Source organism: Electrona antarctica, assembly GCF_951216825.1.
Source record: "Electrona antarctica genome assembly, chromosome: 20".
In the NCBI taxonomy this organism is placed as follows: domain Eukaryota; kingdom Metazoa; phylum Chordata; class Actinopteri; order Myctophiformes; family Myctophidae; genus Electrona; species Electrona antarctica.
This window is the reverse complement of record NC_136801.1, coordinates 31,250,345-31,271,754: the sequence shown is the minus strand read 5'-3', so window position 1 is coordinate 31,271,754 and position 21,410 is coordinate 31,250,345. Positions and strand designations below refer to the sequence as shown.

The 21,410-nt window shown below is 43.0% G+C and overlaps 1 protein-coding gene across 1 annotated transcript; it reads right to left on the bottom strand.

Moving 5' to 3' along the window:
• Positions 1-945: 945 nt before the first annotated feature.
• Positions 946-20,611, bottom strand: LOC306912977 (coagulation factor XIII A chain-like). Its single transcript, XM_079489466.1, has 20 exons — positions 20,564-20,611; positions 19,662-19,721; positions 18,794-18,832; positions 17,903-17,991; positions 17,599-17,749; positions 16,084-16,305; positions 13,579-13,836; positions 13,250-13,371; positions 13,023-13,130; positions 11,979-12,153; positions 9,969-10,107; positions 9,248-9,351; positions 8,835-8,923; positions 8,063-8,216; positions 7,576-7,691; positions 5,336-5,504; positions 4,176-4,330; positions 3,395-3,531; positions 1,804-1,909; positions 946-1,607 (listed from the first exon to the last, which is right to left on the bottom strand). Exons 2-20 carry the CDS (start codon positions 19,714-19,716, stop codon positions 1,569-1,571), a joined length of 2,427 nt encoding a protein of 808 aa, XP_079345592.1. The 5' UTR covers positions 19,717-19,721; positions 20,564-20,611; the 3' UTR covers positions 946-1,568.
• Between the last annotated feature and the right edge of the window lie 799 nt (positions 20,612-21,410).

Sequence of the window (21,410 nt, the reverse complement as noted above, 5' to 3'; positions counted from 1 at the left end):
AATATGACCATATATAATCATAATAAAAATATTGTATGCATTTATCATTATAAATACTATGTAGGCCTATGTCTTTCTTTCCATCTAGATTCAAGATGGAAAGAAAGTTGTTGGTGCAGGGATTTGATCCAGACCAGCGGGTCTGTAACCTCGCCTCACCGGGTTTTCCACCACCTCAGAGGAAAGCCTGGTCTCTGTTTCAAAAGTCTGTATGATCCGGTCGGGAGGGGATGATATCGTTACGTCATGTTGTAGTATTGTTTTGTAGTCGACAGGCAGGAACAACGGGGCGGCAACTTCCTTTCCCCTCAAACCGATTTTTCTCAATAAAAGCTCTCGTAGCCTGTAGCTTTTATTGAGGAAAATCGGTTTGAGGGAAAAGGAAGTTGCCGCCCCGTTGTTCCTGCCTGTCGATATCATCCGCTCCCGACAGGATCATATACCCTAAATGAAATGGTGCCCAGGCTAGCGAGTCTGAAGGAAGGAATCATTCACTGTAGCTTAAAATACACATCTCTTCATATACCAACATATACATTTTAAACTTTTGCCTGTGGGTATGACTAACATTTAGTCTTGGAGGTGTTGCTACACTGAGCACTATTTCCACCAGGAAAATGATCCTTTGGCAATGGGCTCAATAGGTCTGTCTTTGTATGAGCTTATATGGGAGACCAGCATGCACTACTGTAAGTGGTCTCTCCAATTGTACTTTGACTGAAGTAACAACAAAAACGTAGTAGGCCTACTTCTACCACTGGTTAGATTCCTTCTTGGATGAGGCAGGCAGCAGGCACACACACAAACAAACCCGCCACACCATTCTATTTTATTTTTTGCAATGTTCTGTTTATTGGCAGAGTTAGGCAGTGCACAGCTACAGTTATAATATCACAGTGGTTATATACTAGTCAACATCACAGCTGCTGTGTTAAAGGTGTTAAATGTGTGATATTTATTCATTATTAATTAAGTGTTAAATAGCTCTATATTCTAATAGTACTCATTGTGACTGAGTGGTTGTTCGGTAACAGGTGTGGTCTCTCCAGCTCTCTAGTAAACATAAAATACATTTTCAGGTCCAAATTTCGGTCAATCAGGAGAAATTACTTTTACAGGATACAGAGTTTTGAGTTGGGGGTTTGGGTTAGAGCGGTTGTTCTTTGACATTTGTCATTCTTAACCATTTTAACTCCATGCATTACAATTACACCACAGACCCAAATTTGAAAAAAATCCTCTGTGATAATTAAACTCTAAGAGTGTACACTCAGAGTTACAGACGTGTAAAGGTCAATTTGGTTAATAACTGGCATTTTTTTAGCTAGGTGGAACCCCCTTAAGGACCCATGGGAGTGCCCGGACCCCACATTGAGTGACATAATGATAAAAAAACAATGCAGTGTAATAATGAAATTCAGAAAAACAATCAGAAGAAGAATAAACCAATCAAATGCAGGTCGGTGCAGTTTGGCCCCACCCCACTCCATATGAGGCTCAGGTGCTGATTGGGTGAAATTGTGCTGTGGGGCGGGGAAAGCGTCGCTGGCCGGCAGGGTGTGAGCCAATCAGCTGTACTCGATCGTGGCTCTAGTGACTCCCCACACCTATCAGAACACACACAGTTGTGGGAAAAGTACCCATGTTATTTACCTGTGGACGCTCTATACAAAATCCTGATAGTTTTCTGAAAAACCTATGTTTCTATGTCAGTGGTTCTCAAAAAGTAAAGTACTAAAACCTCAAAATTGTACTTAGTTACTTTCTACCACTGAGTGCGTGCGTGCGTGCGTGCGTGTGTACCTGTCTGAGTTTGTCACAGTCCAGGGCAGCCATCATGCGTCTTTTTCCACCCATCCTGGGAATGAAGCCCTCTGTCCAACTGAGGGTGGCATAAGGAGCCACCTCCCTGACACACACACACACACACACACACACACACACACACACACACACACACACACACACACACACACACACACACACACACACACACACATTGAGTGAGCTTGTAATTGTAACCGGTTAAAGCGGTTCAACTGATTGCAATGCTATGTTAACTAATTTTGCTGGGGACCCCCATAACAGCCCCATGAAGGACCCATGTGGGTCCCTGGACCCCACTTTGAGAACCACTGTCCTATGGGGCATACATGGGCCGCATCACTTAATGCGGCCCGAAGGTTAATATCTGAACATTCATATATTATTGATTTCAGCTAATTACTAGTATTAAAATGTTGTCTTTTTGTATGTATTTGTATTTAGTTCATAAAGCGAACATAACTATAACTAAATGCATTTGAAATTAAATTGAATTAAATAGGATTCCAATTAAAAAATAGCAAAACGTTATTCAGGATTTCAATTCAAATATAGCAAAAATAGTTGATCTACAAGCTCAAAACGCGTCACAGTGTGACACGTTTTGAGCTTGTAGATTTTTTGCTACGACAGTAATATGCACTGTGGCCCTCTGGAGCATAGATATTAAGAAATAGATGCCTCATTTGCCGCTGCAGTTCATTGGAGCGACGTGTATCCCAATGAAGGCGGAAGTGCAGTGCTGAAGGCTTTTTTTTTTTTTTTAAACAAATCTTTATAACAGTCATGACCGTATACATTACAATACAAAACAAGACAAACAAACAAACACAAACAACAAAGTTATTAACAATACAACATCAGAGCCAGGGGGATTAGATTACTAACAGAAAACATTAAAGAGTGAACACAAAGCAACAGTTCTCCGCAGCTTTATTATTTAGAAGTGCTGAAGGCATTTGCTGAAGGCGACTCCTCCATGTCTCTCGCTGTCACTCAAGTGACTACTGGCCAATCACAGCGCGTCTTTTCCGGGACTTATGTTACGCACGCGGAAGCTTGACAAGCTTCCGCTTTGCTTCCGCTATTCTTCGCAAGGAATGTCGGGAAAATAGTGCCTTCAATTTTGACACACGCCTCAGAGCCGGAAGGGGCGTCTATGTATATATGTCTATGCTCTGGAGTGGGTGTGGAAATATAGTGGCCCTCTCCATTGTCAAAGTTGCCCACCCCTGCTATGGGGTACTCGGTAAGAAACAAAAACATGTACTGATGATAGTGTTGTCAAATGTAGCTATCAAAATTTCAGAATTGGAGAAAACCCATACTCACTCTAAAGACAAAACATGGAATTCCAAGACATCAAATCTCTCAAATTCAACAGACAATCTGCTAAATATGGTAAGGTAGGTATAGCTTTGAAAGCTTCTCACCAAGTTGCATGAACAAAATAAAAAATACTATTATTCAACACAGTATTATTTAACAGGGTAGGGATAGGGGTGCGTGCGTGCGTGCGTGCGTGCGTGCGTGCGTGCGTGCGTGCGTGCGTGCGTGCGTGCGTGCGTACCTGTAGTATTTGGTCCTGAACACCATGAGTCCAGGTCCCTCCATGGCCACCCACACGTCGAACAGAGAGTCACCGAGAGGGTTGGTGAACTTCAGGTTGACATACATCTCATAGCCCACCTTGTGCACTCCACTCAGCTACACACCACATGACATGACATCACACGACACCACATTACACGACACAATGAAAAGAGTATATATGATTATAATACATAACATTCTTAACTCATTGACTGCTATTGACGCATGTATACATAATTTCAATCCAACGCACAGACCACCATTGACGCACTTGTACGTCATGTGGTGTTTTCAGTGTTTACGGTAGAGGGCGCTCTTCTGCAACCTGTGAGTGATCCTAGGACTTCCGAAGAAGAGTACACCCGGAAATTAACGGATAAAAAAAAATTATAATAATCCAAGCCGGTTTTGTCTAATATTGTAGGATTTATAAAAAATATTTTTTTTCTACAACTTTTTTGTTCCCACAGCGTTTTTGGTGAAAACTTGTTAATTTTGACAAATTCTGATTTGGTCTTATTCGTCTAAATATCAAAAATGTTTAATCTGCAACACAATAGAGCACCAAATTCTGACGTAATTCTCATTTTCTCATCTCATTTTTTAGATGTAAAGACAACTGTAAAGTAGCCTGTAAGTGTGTAGAATTTCATTAATCGTACGGATGTGTACATCTCTGAGGCTATTCGTCGGCTATTAGTTGGTGTGTGTGTGGTGTGTGCACGTGCGCGTGCGTGCGGTGAGAGTGTGTGGCTCACCACGAGTGTGAGAGGCGGGGTCTTGAGGGTGATGACTCGAATGCTGCTCAGGTATTGATGGGATGCCTGGCCAGTCAGGACGAACTGCAGGCTGACCTGGGAGCCCAGAGCGGTCATGTACTCCCTGGCCTCTACGTTGACGTACACACGATGAGCTACACACACACACACACACACACACACACACACACACACACACACAAAGAGACAGGTTTGTATTACTTTACTATAAATACTTGTGAGAACGCTAGATGGTGATTTTATGAATGACATTTTATAAACACTAACCCGAACCTAATTTCCAAATTCCTAATACAAATCGTAACCCCAATCTGATTATTCTCCCCCCCCCCCACCCCCATGTTTGTTTTGTCTAATAAAAATGGTCCTCACAAATGTCTGAAGTTCAACTATACTTGTGGAGATATTTGGCCCTCACAAGTACAGCAATATAAAAACAAAACATATGTCAACGTCGCAATCACTACATTTTATGTCCTACAACACCTGTGATTATAGAACTCGTCTCCGCCATCATGCATTGAATATGAAGGACCGCAATGGAAACAAGCCATAGTACTTTCTTGGGTTTTAAATCCTCAATCAATCAATCAATCAGCAACATTATGTCTACAGTACTGGATTGTTTTGACTTTGATGCAGTACCTCCTGTACACCAGTAGGTGTCCGACCAGATCACATGATCTAATGTCTCAATAGAAGAGCAATCTCTGCACATGGACTCTTTATGTTCAGGACAGGGACCCCTTTTGGTTGTTCTGGTTGCTATGTGTAGTATATAGTATATATATGTATAGTATATAGCAAAATAACATGTGGTTGTTCTGGTTGCTATGTATAGTATATAGCAAAATAACATTTGTGCAATTTTTGAATAAATATTTGACGTTAGTCAGAAAACGTACAGGTCAGGATTTAGAAGGCGTTTTTAGAATCGGCCTCAGACCTAAAAGGGTTAAAATATTATTGTACTATTCCAAAATGTTATGGATTGTGGGTTTAACCAATTTATATAGTAGAGTATGTTAATACTCTAAATTCAAAATGAATTAAAATAATGCGCAGGCACAGCCTCTCTCTCGCACGCACGCACGCACGCACGCACGCACGCACGCACGCACGCTCACTCACTCACTCACTCTCATTCGCAGGCACAATCATCGTTGGTTCCCGGTGATCTTTGAACTCTTTGGTTACCACCCCGGTGTAGAAAACCACCCGGCCAACCAGAGTGAACGAGGCTTTAGCTTCAGTGTCCCCGTCGTTGATGATGTCTATTCCCAGGGTGAAGGCCTCGCCCAGGCCCACCTAGAGAGAGAGAGAGAGGGGGGGGGGGGGGGGGGGGGAGGAGAGAGAGAGAGAGGAGAGAGAGAGAGAGAGAGGGGGAGGGAGGGAGGGGGGGGGGAGGAGAGAGAGAGAGAGGAGAGAGAGAGAGAGAGAGGGGAGAGAGGGGGGAGGGAGGGAGGGAGGGGGGGGAGGAGAGAGAGAGAGAGGAGAGAGAGAGAGAGGAGAGAGGGGGGGAGGGAGGGAGGGAGGGAGGGGGGGGGGGAGGAGAGAGAGAGAGGAGAGAGAGAGGAGAGAGAGAGAGAGAGGAGAGAGAGACAGACAGACAGACAGACAGACAGACAGACAGACAGACAGACACTTTAGGATACCAGGTAGACAATGAACCTTGCATCTGTCTAAAACAACATGAATGTCTAAATGACATGCGGTACATTTTAAACTAAGTAAAAGTCTCACACTGTCTTTGTGTATGCAGATCAGTGGTTCTCAAACGTTTTGGTTTCAGGGTGTTATGGTTTTATGCCCATATATGGAATGGCTATTATGATGATTCAAATATATCACATATATTGAGGCCTGTATATTTGAAGGGCTGTATGTAGACTGTCTAGTGGCTACTACTACTGTTTGCCTGGACGATTGTGGCTAACCCTAACTTTCACCGCTGTTGACAGTTTGACGTCTCTGGACCCCTCTTGGGGTTCTGTACAGTATGTACAGTATTCAAAAATGACAAAAAAATGATTCTGCTATATAAGTATTTCAGAAAACTTAGGTCAGGATTTAGAAGGCTTTTTAGAATCGGCTTCAGTCCAAAATGGGTTAACCATTAGAGGGACACTTCACCCTTTTTGCATAAAAAGATATATGTTAATGACATTTAGAAGATTTAGAACACTTTCCTGGGGGTATTTATGTGTGTAATATATGGTTTTAGATATTTTAGATTTTAGCAGTGAGCACAGTGTCTCTGATTTCATGGACACTGGCTCACTTCCTTCCTGGACTACAATTCCCATAATGCTTTGGTGCACTGCTCCTCTTTGTGGATAGGGTGAGGGCTGTGTTACTGAGACAACATGTAGTGCAGGAAGTAAGTGAACCCAGTGTCCATGACATCAGAGACACTGGGCTCACTGCTAAAAATAAAAAAAATCTAAATCCACATATTACACACATAAAGACCCCCAGGAAAGTGCTCTAAATCTTCTAAACGTCATTAACATATATTTGTTTGCAAAAAGGGTGAAGTTTCCCTTTAAGACAAAAGCGTGGACTGTTTAAAATGTCAACCATGATTGTTATTGACCGAATTTGACAGAGATCTTCTGTGGAATCTGTTGTATTGACCAAAAGGTTAAGTAATTGATTGTATTCATGTATTCCAGACTGTGCTCTTGAGATGATTTCGTAATGTCATGCGATTTTGAAATTATGTTTGAGATATGTCTTTGTGAAAGTCTCCTATGAACGGCCACATTTGGGAGCTAGCTAATATGCCGAACCCTCCGCGGAGAGATACTTTCGCTTGGCAAATAATCTACTTCTAATTCAACACTTTGGACGCTGTCATCGGGAAATTCTATCACAAGGGCGCCCCTGTAAATAACATTTTCATCCAAGGCACCCCTGAATTACATTATTAGAACCTTACATTTATGATATTATGGTACGCAAAATATGTAAAACGTTCCCCCTAAACTTGAAAGAATAGTAGCTTCCATTCCGACAATACTCCATACTTGAGATTTAAACACTTGAACCCCAGCATCCCTATTCTGAGGGCAACATTCACCAAAAATAGCAAACGAGTGCGGCGCAAATATCAGCAATTTTAGGCACGTGTGCAACATGACAACTGTTTTAAAGTATTGTACAGTGACAACTAAAGTCTCTGTAATGTTTATGTTGTGCTATTACAAAAAAAAAAAAATGATCTAAAATAAAGGGATTTAAGATTTAAGTCCAGTGCATTCCGTCAACTTCCGGTCCAGGACTTTGTCACTCTTCAGCCCCCCATATATCCGACCATGATAGCCGCACGGAGCCGCCATCTCCTTCAATGGTTCTGGATGGTACATGTATAACGTACCTGTTTACAGTCGATCTTGACAGACACCCTGGCATCGGCAGTGAGGTACTCTGGGATCTCTCGCGCCATTCCATACACCTCTGCTCTGGCCATGGTGATTTTATCCTCCTTAGAGCCTGGACGCACGCACGCACGCACGCACGCACGCACGCACGCACGCACGCATGCACACACGCACGCACGCGCGCGCACACACACACACACACACACACACACACAGAGGGAGATAGGCAGACGCGTTGCTATTTATGTACTATAACTTCCTGTAAGAAAGTGAGACAGGAGGTCAAATAACCTTCGGCTGAAGGCATTAATATGTATCGATTTTACTCTGGCTTCCAACAGTAATTCATTTAGAGAGCAGGTAGGTGGGGTGGTTTTGTACGTGTGTGTGCGCGTGTGTGCGTGCGTGCGTGCGTGCGTGTGCTACGTTGCTGTGGCTATACCTTTGTGGTACTTAGTTGTGTGTGATGTCATGGAACTGTACCTTCATGGTACTTGTAGTTGCGTGTGATGTCATCGGGCCTGTCCCAGCCCACAGCCTTGGTCAGGATGACATGTCCCACGTGAGTCTTGTCCACCCGGAATGTTTTCAGAAGACCGTACTTGTCCCTCTTCCTGAAGACCAGGTCACTGTTCACCTGACGAGAGATCGCATCACTGTTGAATTAGACTTGCGTTGCCAGACAGTCGCCTCTCGCAACTTTCTAATGCTTCCGCCATACAGTCTGGAGAACGGAAGCTCTGAACATGACGAGCAAGCGATAAAGAGGAAGTGAAGCCTCCTCCCCACTTTCATTTCTTCTTTACAGCCACTCAAATTTTAAAATCGATACAGTTACCAAACAAATTACATCTGTGTGAAACATGTGGATAGTGGAGGTTTTTTAAGGGAAAATTTATGAATATGGATATAAATAAGTAAACAGTGATTCTCTGGCAAAAACATATAGACATTATATTTTGAACCCATATGGACAAACCCATACCTTGACATGAACACAGACGTTTATCGATAGACCAAGCGATATTGAATGGAGTAAAAGTAATTACATTGTAATAAGATTGATATTTTCCATGCAGTTACTATATCGTTACACCCTTAAAGAATAGTCATGCTTAAGGCAAGTGCTAATAAATTAAATCAAAGACCACATCACAATTAAATCACCATTTGTCTGACATCTGTTACAATAAGATCACTACTGTTCAGTGTTCACCAGTCAAACCACATCACTAAGCAGACACACTGTGCGTACCTCAGCGAAGACGAATGCAGCGTCATACATTTGACTCATCAGTCCGTCCTTGATGGCTCTGACCGATGCAGGACCACAGCGATAATAACCTGAAACATACAGCAATGTGTTACTGTCTGTCTGTCTGTCTGTCTGTCTGTCTGTCTGTCTGTCTGTGAGGTCTTTATGTATTGAGTATGTATATTGTATACACTCGATAAAGACCTCACGGTCGAAACGCTGTATACCTGTGCTGTTTTTTTTTAGCTTTCAAAAGTGAGTTGCAAGCCCCCACTTTGTTCATGAACACAATGATAACCATCCATCCATCCATCCATCCATCCATCCATCCATCCATCCATCCATCCATCCATCCATCCACCCATCCATCCATCACTTTTAGATTAAGTTCCTATATGAGCTAATAGTGGTACCATCGCTGGTCTCTTGTGGCGTAGCGTCCACAGCCTGCCAGCCTCCAAGTCCCTCGCCAAGGTCGTGCCTGGCCATCCACGCCTCATTCCAACAGTGATAGTTCCTGTGGAAACACACATCGGTCACATCAACATTATTAGTGATAGTACTAGTAGGCAGCAATATCATTAGTATGATTCGAATGTTTCTAAAGAACACGTACACACCTGCATGTAATACTATCTTATTTTCCTTTCGGCTTTTGCCTTCAGGGATCACCACAACGAATCATCTGCCTCCGTCTCACCCTGTCCTCTGCCTCCTCTTCTCTCACACCAACTAACTTCATGTCCTCTTTCACTACATCCATAAATCTTCTCTTTGGTCTTCCTCTAGGCCTCCTGCCTGGCAGTTCCAACCTCAACATCCTTCTACCGATATACTCACTATCCCTCCTCTGTACGTGTCCAAACCATCTCATTCTGGCATTTCTGGCTTTATCTATAAAACATCTGACATGCGCTGTTCCTCTGATGTACTCGTTCCTGATCCTATGTAATACTATAATGTTTCTAAAAGAACATTTATATACCTGCTTTCACCGACGCAAAAAAAGTCACCCAGTGTCAAATTAAACTGATTCTGTTTCTGATTAGTAGTAGTAGTAGTAGTAGTTAATAATTTGACTTCACAGACAAATGGCACAGAGAACAGACATGATTGACAGTTGTGTGAACCAACCAGATGGAGTCTCTGGTGTTCTTATGATCAGGTGTTCCGTCATGCAGGAAGATGAGGTCGGTCTTCAGGTTGCCAGTGTTGTCATGGGCGGAGCTGAAGTTTGTTATCACTCTGGCTGGAATGCCCAGGCAACGCAGGACTGGGTGTACAAATAAATACATGAAGTTGGAGAGAGAGACAGAGAGAGAGACCAACTGGCATGAGAGACTAGTGTGTTATTGACTCACAGGACTGGTTCTCACCCTCACAAGCACTTCTAATTGTAAGAGAGACCGGGAAAATAAATCCCTGTTCATCTTGCTCAGACTTTTCAGAAAGTATTTATTTATTTGTCGTGACAAATCATGACAATAAACACAATGTTTTGGGCCAAACAAAGAATTAGAAAGTAGAAAAAACGGCAGGTTACAACCATTTTTTTGTTGTTTTTCTTCTTTGTAATTATTCTTTTGGTCCAAAATATTTTGTTTGTTGTCATGATTTGTCACGACTCGAGTTGGCTTCGTATGATGCTTAAAAGGTCTTTAAATAAATACTTTATGAAATGTCTATGGGAAAAATGCATTGGGATTCATTTCCTGGGCCTGGCGTTGTCATGAAAGGGGGCGGGACTGCGACGCTCTATTTCTATTGCGTGCAGAGAACAGCTGACATACAAGCTTACATCGCGTTGCGGATGCAACCGCTGTGAGCTTAGAGGTCTGCTATTCTCTGCCGTTTCTCTGCGCGCACGACACCTTCGCGGGACGGAACATAAATTAGGCTTGATGGGCTGCAGCTGAGCGTGCACGTTCAGGCTCTGCTGTCATGATCAGAGCGCTCCCTCCGGTCTGGTGACTGTAGGTGTGGTTTGAATTTCTATTATTGTTTACACACAACAGAAACCAACGATTATATATTTCAAGGGTGAGAGATCACAATAAAAATCCGAAGCATTCTTCCTCCACACTGGGAGAAAAGCAGCATTTGAAAGTTTGATGGTGCATTTTTTTTAACACATGAGTGCAGTGACACTTCTCCATTGCATCTTATGAGAGGCAGGGCTCATGTGTTGCCGGCCTGCGCGTGCATACTTATAGGCCTTTCCACACCTAAGCGCAAAACGGTCGACAGCCGCGCACGTCTTAAGCTGTGCGCAGCTTATTTTCCAAGTTTTTAGACAGCTGGTGGATGGAAATTAAGCTCCACCTCCGCGGACGACTTGCGCGGAGGAGAGCGTTTCCGGGAATCTGGCCGTCGCGCAAGTCTTCGGCGGAGGTGGAGCTTCTTTTCCATCCACCAGCTGTCTAAAAACTCTGAAAATAAGCTGCGCACAGCTTAAGACGTGCGCGGCTCTTTAGATAGTGTGGCAGCACCTTATCAGTGTGACGTTGTCTCTTAAAGGACCACTTCACCACTTTTCAACCTATCTTCATATAATAGGTCCTCACTAATAATCATGATAAAATGGCAAGATTTTTTTCTACTCAGTCTGTGTCTCATAGGAGGGCTGTGGGCAGTTTAGAAACCGTCTTCCAGTGACATCATTAGGCAGATTATTTTTTAAACAATATTCTTTTACAAAAATGTTTAGATTTTCATTATCGTGAGAACGATGGCTTCCATTTTCGCATTGCAACCTTTCAGGACTAGAAAGCCTGCAGTTTTTATTAGCTTGTATTCCCCATCGATGATTTGTTTCTGAACTTCCCACAGCCCTCCTATGAGACACAGACCGAGTAGAAAAACATTGCGCCATTTTTTCAAGATTATTAGTGAGGACCTATTATATGAAGATAGGTTGAAAAGTGGTGAAGTGGTCCTTTAAGGCGTCTAGTGTCACTTTAGAAATGTGACAATACACTTACTACATACGCTTTTACTGTATGTATTACAATGTCAAGCTAATCATCTGGGGACCCTCCCAAAAGAAGCCGCTGTGGGTATCCTGACCCACATGTTGAGAAACACTGGACTAGTGTGTGTTTGCGTGCGTGTGTCCGTGCGCATGCGCGCGTGATATTGACTCACAGGTGTTGAAGACCCCGGCGAACACCCAGCACTGAGCGTAGCAGACAGGAATTCCGGTGTGGGCGTACTGCAGGAGGATCTTGACGCTGCCTGTCCACAGGGTGGGAGCCACTCCCATGGAGTAATCGTCACTCCAGTTCCCCACCAGCACCCCGTTGTCATCCTGGCTGTTCAGCTGACATGGGAGAACAAAAACACACATTACACTTAACCAGCAGTCAGTGTTTCCCAAACTTTTCAGGTCGAGACCCAAAAGAGAGAGATTATTAGACGTTTGCCCGCGGGATCCAAACTAGTGAAAAATAAGCAGATCTACTAGCTTGTAGATCAGCTATTTTCACTACTTCTTAATTATTAATATTTCTATTCATGGGATGTTATGGCCCCTGGCCATTATTAATATTTTAGCTATTATTATTAGTATACTTTTGGTTAATAGTTTGAGAGGTGATTATTAGTAGGATGGTTTTGTGTTGGGTTGTATGTTCTGTCTTCAGAAATCAGCGATCCGGTTTGAACAATAATAAAGCTTATCAGACGGAACGTTACGCCAGAAGCAGTTGCCGGTTGGATTCCAACTGGCGGAACCTTCTGTCAGGAGCAGTTCATTTGTTAAGTGTTTGTTTCCTCCATTATGTTTGCACAAGCTGCTGCTGGTGGACGCAGAGCCAACCGATGGGGTACCATCAACCGCTGTTAATGGTACCCCATCTTTCAGCAGCTGTACTAAAAACATATCCTAGGGTGGTTGAATAGAAACCAATGTGGGATATGTTAGTAGACAACCTTACCAACACATTGGTGAAGAAAAGTATTGGTAAGAAATTTATTCCCAGATTGTATTAATATCCCTTGACTACTCAGGGCTTCTGTGGCTTCTGTTTTCACTGTCTTCCCCACAATAAGGATGCATGGGTTTAAGTGGTTAACATACCAGTTGTTCTCATTTTAATGTCAAGGAACTCTAAATGAAAATGCATTTGGCCGCGGAAAATAGTATCTACCCACAGAAGAAGAGATCTAACATTTTAGAGCTTGGCTCACCATGGCGGATCCCTTCCGGACCAGCTTGACTGGATCGGCTCTGTGTACGATCAGCATCTGAGATGAGTCCAGGATGTAGATACAAGCATCCAACACTCCCAGCTCAAACTAGAGAGACACAGAGAGAAGATTGTGAGGAAGGGGTGAGAAATGAAGAGAGTGAGAGATCAACAGAAAATATATGGGTTTGCCCGCGCACAAGTGCGTGCGTGCGTGTGTCTGTGTACCTGTCCATACATCCAGCTCCTCTCAGACACAGCACTGGGGTCTCCCTGGTAGATTGTTCCCCCATCCTCCAGTACATACTCCTGCCTCTCCTGCCTCTCATCTTCCAAATACACTGGATCATCTACACACGCAGGCTTTTTAAGTATCATTTTGAGGGACTTTTAATTTCCTGTCCATTTTTCATCTCAAGACCTATGAGTATTTGACCGCTGTAGTTATAGTTACTTTATACAAAACATACATTATTTTATAATTCATCTATTCAAAATCAGATGTGCTATTTTTAGTAATGGTTTTGGACAAGCGATGATGATGTACTAAAACTCACCAGGACACCAGGCATTGAACAGCACGTAGATGTCCGTGGTGGGGTCCCTGCGAGTGCGGAGCATTCCGCGCGTCTTGGCGATGGCCACGTACATCTTGAACCTGCCCACGATGGCGTTTGCAGACGGCGTGATGCTCAGCGTCACCTGCGCGCCATCCACGCTCACTATGCTACCCAACCAGTCCGTATGTTTGTCGGAATCCTCACGGACCCCGAATAAGAGCTGGATGAGCTGCTGACCGGGGGTTGGGTCGTTGCCTGCAGAGGGGGGGGGTCACATCAACTGGGTCACATCACTGGTTTACAGATGTGGTTGACAGGTGAAGTCTATACAAGGTCACAATGCGTCGTAGCCATGCGACCCATTGTGAGCTTGTAGAACAGCTATTTTCAAAAGAGGTTTATACATTTGAAAACTTGAAATGGCACATTCTGCATAATGAGTAGGCCTACTTTACTAGTTACTTACTACTAGATTTGGATTATTATTACAAAACATTCATTAACCACTTCAGCCCTACAGTAGACCTATATACATTTCGGCCATTTGAAAATAGCAGATCTAGCCTACAATATTTGCGTCACATTGTGAGCTTGTAGATCGGCTATTTTCAAAATATGTTTATACATTTTGAAAACTTGAAATGGGACATTCTGCATATTGAGTACTTCATTTCTACTTTTGGTACTTTTTTTTAAGTACATTTGGACACCAATACTTTTGAACTTTTACTGAAGCACATTTTGAATTCCGGACTTTTACTTGTAACGAAGGATACTTACTGTAAGTAAAACAATTGAGTACTTTGACCACTGATTCAAACTGAGCAACTGACCAGAAGGAGTAGAGGACACTGGAGCAGCACAGACATTGAACTGACCAGAAGGAGTAGAGGACACTGGAGCAGCACAGACATTTAACTGACCAGAAGGAGTAGAGGACACTGGAGCAGCACAGACATTGAACTGACCAGAAGGAGTAGAGGACACTGGAGCAGCACGGACATTTAACTGACCAGAAGGAGTAGAGGACACTGGAGCAGCACGGACATTGAACTGACCAGAAGGAGTAGAGGACACTGGAGCAGCACAGACATTTAACTGACCAGAAGGAGTAGAGGACACTGGAGCAGCACAGACATTGAACTGACCAGAAGGAGTAGAGGACACTGGAGCAGCACAGACATTGAACTGACCAGAAGGGGTAGAGGACACTGGAGCAGCACGGACATTTAACTGACCAGAAGGAGTAGAGGACACTGGAGCAGCACGGACATTTAACTGACCAGAAGGAGTAGAGGACACTGGAGCAGCACAGACATTGAACTGACCAGAAGGGGTAGAGGACACTGGAGCAGCACAGACATTTAACTGACCAGAAGGAGTAGAGGACACTGGAGCAGCACAGACATTGAACTGACCAGAAGGAGTAGAGGACACTGGAGCAGCACGGACATTTAACTGACCAGAAGGAGTAGAGGACACTGGAGCAGCACGGACATTTTGAGCCCTGAGGTGCTAGTAGAAGTAAAAGAGGGCCGATTCATAATTTCATACTCCTATTTTACCGCTGAAGTGCCGAAATGATTTCGGCTCGTCAGAAATCTTCAGTAGCACCGAAGAGCCCCCCCGAACCTCAAATGAGGTCACATTGTAGGCTCTACAGAGCCGAACCGACTTTTATTCGGCTCTAAAATAGGAGTATGAATCGCGCCTAACGTTTCGACCCATGCCATGGGTGTCTAAAGTGCGGCCCTGGGACGAATTTTATACGGCCCGCAGCTTCATACTTGAATTGTATTATGAACGGCCCGGCCGCCCAACAGTATGGGGACATTTTTACATTAATATTTTTTAACATGGGCATTTCCCAGAGTATAATCTCTCAGTGTTCCTTGTTTCTTGTATATATTTGTTACCTTGCTCGTCTGGTTACATTTGGTAATGTAACATATGGCTGAAAAAAGGCTGAGTTATAGTTTTTGTTCACAGCACACACCTGACAAAAAGACCATTGATATAAAATATTGATGAATTGAGGCGTTTAATGCGATGCATATGTATGTGACTTTGTCATAGTCCGACAGTACATTATGTTAGGAGATGTAGTTGGCCCGTGGGTGTCTTAATATTTTCTAATATGGCCCCCTTTGGAAAAAGTTTGGACACCCCTGACCTATGCGGTCTTCATCAGAGTCATAAAGGTGGCAGCATTTGGGGAAGTCTTTATATACAGGGTAGGCGAGGGACTGAGCTCTCAATGAGCCAATGAAAAATGGCCATGTTACATGATGTAACCCCATTCTGGCAGCGGTCTACAAGTATGAGTGTGGCTATGGAGAAACGCTGCTTAACAGTAAATTAAATAAAGTACAACAGTGAATCAGCCATATAAAAGCCATAGAAAATATTAAAAACAACAGTGAACAACATACACAAATATATAAGGGCCATGCATATAGGGCCGAATATATAGAGAATACAAGAGAACAGTGAGCAACTGACCGATCAAGAACTCTAGCTGGAAGTCGTCGAAATCCGCGTAGAAGTCTCTGCAGAAGCGGATGCGGATGAAGAACTCCTGGCCGCGGCGCACCACCAGCCTGGGGTTGTCATACTCCTTGGTGTGATGCAGGAACTTGTTGTCATACGTCGTGTCTGGATCGCCCGTCCACTTGTTGAACCCGCGCTCACACATGTCTATGTCCTCCACGTTGAGAGGTGAGACTGCAGAGAGAGAGATAGAGAGAGAGAGAGAGAGAGAGAGAGAGAGAGAGAGAGAGAGAGAATATAAAGATTGTTTGAAAAATCACGAAGAGATTTTGTTCAAGACTTTTCATGGAAAATAATGTTACGGTGGACGATGGTTAAATTGAATTTGATGCTATATATTAACTAATCCTGGGCGCTACACTTCCTCTGCCATCCTGGGGGGGGGGGGGGGCAGCGGACTGGCCTCATGCTTCCTTCTATGCATGAGGAGTCCAAAATGCTTCTTTTCCCCGGCTGGACGTAGTGTGTGGAAGGAACACGTTATTCCGACCAGTTCATAACCCTCCATCAGGCGCCCCTGCTGGCCAGGGGGGGGGGGGGGGTATAGGCAGAATGGGGTTATTACATCATGTAACATGGCCATTTTTCATTGGCTCCTTGAGAGCTTGCAGGAGGAGAGAACACACCCACAGCGTCCCCAGCGGGAATCGAACCCAGGACCTTGTAGCTATGAGGCGACTGTGCCACCATGCCCCCTTATTATTATTAAAGGGTAAGACCACTTTTTTAGAGGTTTGGGTTGTTTTCTTACCTTATTATGGTCAAACTAGTCCAGTCCAGGAGTTATTTCGCTCCATAGTGCAGTTTTACAGAAAATAACGTTATAAAAATACCAGCCCATTGACTTCCATTGTAACGGGGAAACAGCTCTCAAAATCACTCTTTTAGTTCGTAAACAAACACAAACAAAGTTGTTTCAGACAATATAGAGCAACACCAAAACTCATGTGGTTTTATTTTTTCATAAAAATGTTAACTTCCTGTTGATTTGTCCATTTTTATTCAGAAGAAAACCCGGACTGGATCCATGGATCCGGATCCAGATCTTCATATAGTAAAATCAACAGGAAGTTACCATTTTTATGAAGAAATAAAACCACATGAGTTTTGGTGTTGCTCTATATTGTATGAAACAACTTTGTTTGTGTTTGTTTACGTACTAAAATAGTGACTTTGAGAGCTGTTTCCCCGTTACAACGTTATTTTCTGTAAAACTGCACTATGGAGCGAAATAACTCCTGGACTGGACTAGTTTGACCATAATAAGGTAAGAAAACAACCCAAACCTCTAAAAAAGTGGTCTTACCCTTTAACTATAATCTTTGACTGGGGCCCTGGAACCACCCGCAGGGACCCCACTTTGATAACCATTAATCCTTGACATTAGTTGTCTAGTTAGGACACATGTACCTGTCCAAATTTGGGCAACGTTTCAGCCGGCACACACACACGCGCTCGCACACTCACGTTCCTCTTCCTCTTCCTCCTCAGGTCCTGGCCGTGTTCTGGGAATGAACACGGTATCAGCGTGCTCAGGTGGCTCAAGGTATTCTTCGTCATATGGAGTATACTCTGGCATTCCATCAAATCCATCATCTTCCTTATTGGAACAGTCAGGCTGCAAGATATACATGTTGTTACAATAACTGGATGGATGGATGGATGGACAGACAGACAGACAGACAGACAGACAGACAGACAGACAGACAGACAGACAGACAGACAGACAGACAGACAGACAGACAGACAGACAGACAGACAGACAGATTACCAGTGAATGGCAGAAGCGCCCCCTGTAAGCCAACTTAGTGATTGGTTTGATGGTATCGACCATGGGTCGATGATGATGACCTATATGATCTAGGGTCAGAGAGAGAGAGAGAGAGAGAGAGAGAGAGAGTGAGAGAGAGTATGGTTCAAAATATAACTCTGATTCATGAAACCTAACATGAGCTGAATGAATTAATACTTATAGCAGTGATTCTCAACCTGTGGACCGCGGCCCACCAGTGGGTCGTGAGGATATTTCAAGTGGGCCTCCAAAATAATTGGCAAAAACACGTACGATTTTAATGATAATACAACATGGGTGGGCCGCGGGCATCTTTCAGCATTTATGAGTGCACACCTGCACAAATTCAACCCATTAAAACCAGGAAGGCATCTGTGTCATTTTACATGGTTTTGCATCACAATCTTTTAACCACTTTAACCACATTTTATACTTTATTCAAAAATAGCAGATACACAAGCTCATAGCACGTCACTTCATGCCACACACAGTACACTACATTTCTCTTTACTCAAATCTTTGCTTCTGGGGGGTCCCTGGAACAAAATATTTTCAGATTTTGGGGGTCCTTGACCTGAAAAGGTTTGAGAGGCACTGATATAAATATATAAGTATTTTCAGAAAACCTTTTAAAGTGTTTTTTTAATGCCTTTGTATAGAGTCTTTCTTTCTTTCATTTGTTTAACCCACGATTTTTGCAACCCATTTTTGCAACCCATTTTTTTCACCCAATGTCAATTATCTAATACATTAGACTCTAATGTAATCCTGGGCACTAGACTCCCTCTGCCAACCCGGGGAGAGCAACGGACTCTCATGTGTCTTAATGGGTTAAATGAAAGGTGCAGTAGTGTGTGGGGTGTTTCTCACCTGAAGAAGAGGGGATGATGGTATGATGATCCATTGTTTCTAGGGTCAGAGAGAGAGAGAGAGAGAGAGTGAGAGAGAGAGAGAGAGAGAGAGAGAGAGAGAGAGAGAGAGAGTGAGTGAGAGAGAGTATGGTTCAAAATATAACTCTGACTCATGAAACCTAACATGAGCTGAATGAATAATACTTATAGCAGTGATTCTCAACCTGTGGACCGCGGCCCACCAGTGGGTCGTGAGGATATTTCAAGTGGGCCTCCAAAATAATTGGCAAAAACACGTAAGATTTTAATGATAATACAACATGGGTGGGCCGCGGGCATCTTTCAGCATTTATGAGTGCACACCTGCACAAATTCAACCCATTAAAACCAGGAAGGCATCTGTGTCATTTTACATGGTTTTGCATCACAATCTTTTAACCATGACTTTAACCACATTTTATACTTTATTCAAAAATAGCAGATACACAAGCTCATAGCACGTGTGCCACACACAGTACACTACATTTCTCTTTACTCAAATCTTTGCTTCTGGGGGGTCCCTGGAACAAAATATTTTCAGATTTTGGGGGTCCTTGACCTGAAAAGGTTTGAGAGGCACTGATATAAATATATAAGTATTTTCAGAAAAACTTTTAAAGTGTTTTTTGAATGCCTTTGTATAGAGTCTTTCTTTCTTTCATTTGTTTAACCCACGATTTTTGCAACCCATTTTTGCAACCCATTTTTTTCACCCAATGTCAATTATCTAATGCATTAGACTCTAATGTAATCCTGGGCACTAGACTCCCTCTGCCAACCCGGGGAGAGCAACGGACTCTCATGTGTCTTAATGGGTTAAATTAAAGGTGCAGTGGGGTGTTTCTCACCTGGAGAAGAGGCAGGTAGTCTCTGTGGAGGGTGGCTGATGGCACGATGATCCATTGTTTCTAGGGTCAGAGAGAGAGAGAGAGAGAGAGAGAGAGAGAGAGAGAGAGAGAGAGAGTGAGAGAGAGAGTGAGTGAGAGAGAGAGAGAGAGAGAGAGTGAGAGAGAGTATGGTTCAAAATATAACTCTGACTCATGAAACCTAACATGAGCTGAATGAATAATACTTATAGCAGTGATTCTCAACCTGTGGACCGCGGCCCACCAGTGGGTCGTGAGGGTATTTCAAGTGGGCCTCCAAAATAATTGGCAAAAACACGTAAGATTTTAATGATAATACAACATGGGTGGGCCGCGGGCATCTTTCTGCACACCTGCACAAATTCAACCCATTAAAACCAGGAAGGCATCTGTGTCATTTTACATGGTTTTGCATCACAATCTTTTAACCATGACTTTAACCACATTTTATACTTTATTCAAAAATAGCAGATACACAAGCTCATAGCACGTCACTTCATGCCACACACAGTACACTACATTTCTCTTTACTCAAATCTTTGCTTCTGGGGGGTCCCTGGAACAAAATATTTTTAGATTTTTCCTTGACCTGAAAAGTTTGAGAGGCACTGATATAAATATATAAGTATTTTCAGAAAACCTTTTAAAGTGTTTTTTGAATGCCTTTGTATAGAGTCTTTCTTTCTTTCATTTGTTTAACCCACGATTTTTGCAACGCATTTTTGCAACCCATTTTTTTCACCCAATGTCAATTATCTAATACATTAGACTCTAATGTAATCCTGGGCACTAGACTCCCTCTGCCAACCCGGGGAGAGCAACGGACTCTCATGTGTCTTAATGGGTTAAATGAAAGGTGCAGTAGTGTGTGGGGTGTTTCTCACCTGAAGAAGAGGCAGGTAGTCTCTGTGGAGGTCAGATGAAGCTGTCACACTCGCATCCAATGTCTGCACTGTTCCCCATGTACTGATTATATACACACCCCAGCTTCCTCTTCTCTGTGTCACACTGTGTGCACGCAGCCACGCACACACCCTCACAGTGGTGGGGAAAGTTTTTTTTTCTTTTTTTTTTTTCTTTTTACTTGAGTAAAGGTCTACTGCAGTGTAGAAATACTCACAAGTAGGGGCCTATACTCATTATGCAGAATGTTTCACAAGGTATCTTTTGTATAAAATGTATTCATATATTTTCGAAATAGCCAATCTAGGCAGAACCTTCACAAGGTTGTCAAAGTTCAACATCCACTCCCCAGAGTGGAACAGATTTTTTATTTTGGGGTGCTTCAAAAATACTCCCATAAAAGTTTTTGTCTCTTGGGCTAAGTAAGATTTAATAAATAATACTTTTTGGCTAATATTCATAGAAATATTGCATGTTGACAAATAAGCCAAGTAGCTGACAATATTTCCCACTGTAGTACCCCTCCACACACCTAAAATGATTTATGTATTATTTTTTCAGGACAGTGATTTTATGAATGCCATTTGTGCAAATAGCACTTTGTATTATTTATCCTTTAAACAGTAAAAGTCACATTGAGACTAAAGTCTCTTTCACAAATATGATCCGTCCAATAGAAGAGGCAAAATATGTTACACAGCACTGCCAGTAACAACAAATAGACCAATTATTTGTTTAGAAACATTGAGACTGGTCACACGGGTGACTGTTTCATGTAATCAATTCCCAACAGATCTCCAAACCAGCGTTGGGGAATGCTGGTTTCAA

Bases quoted from the DNA above. Each gene is read 5' to 3' on its own strand.
- LOC306912977 (XM_079489466.1), bottom strand. From the start codon at position 19,716: ATGGATCATCGTGCCATCAGCCACCCTCCACAGAGACTACCTGCCTCT. The intron at 17,750-17,902 runs GTAATCTGTCTG...TATATCTTGCAG, and splicing joins GGCGCTTCTGCCATTCACTG to CCTGACTGTTCCAATAAGGA. The intron at 1,608-1,803 runs GTACACACGCAC...GTGTTCTGATAG, and splicing joins ACTGTGACAAACTCAGACAG to GTGTGGGGAGTCACTAGAGC.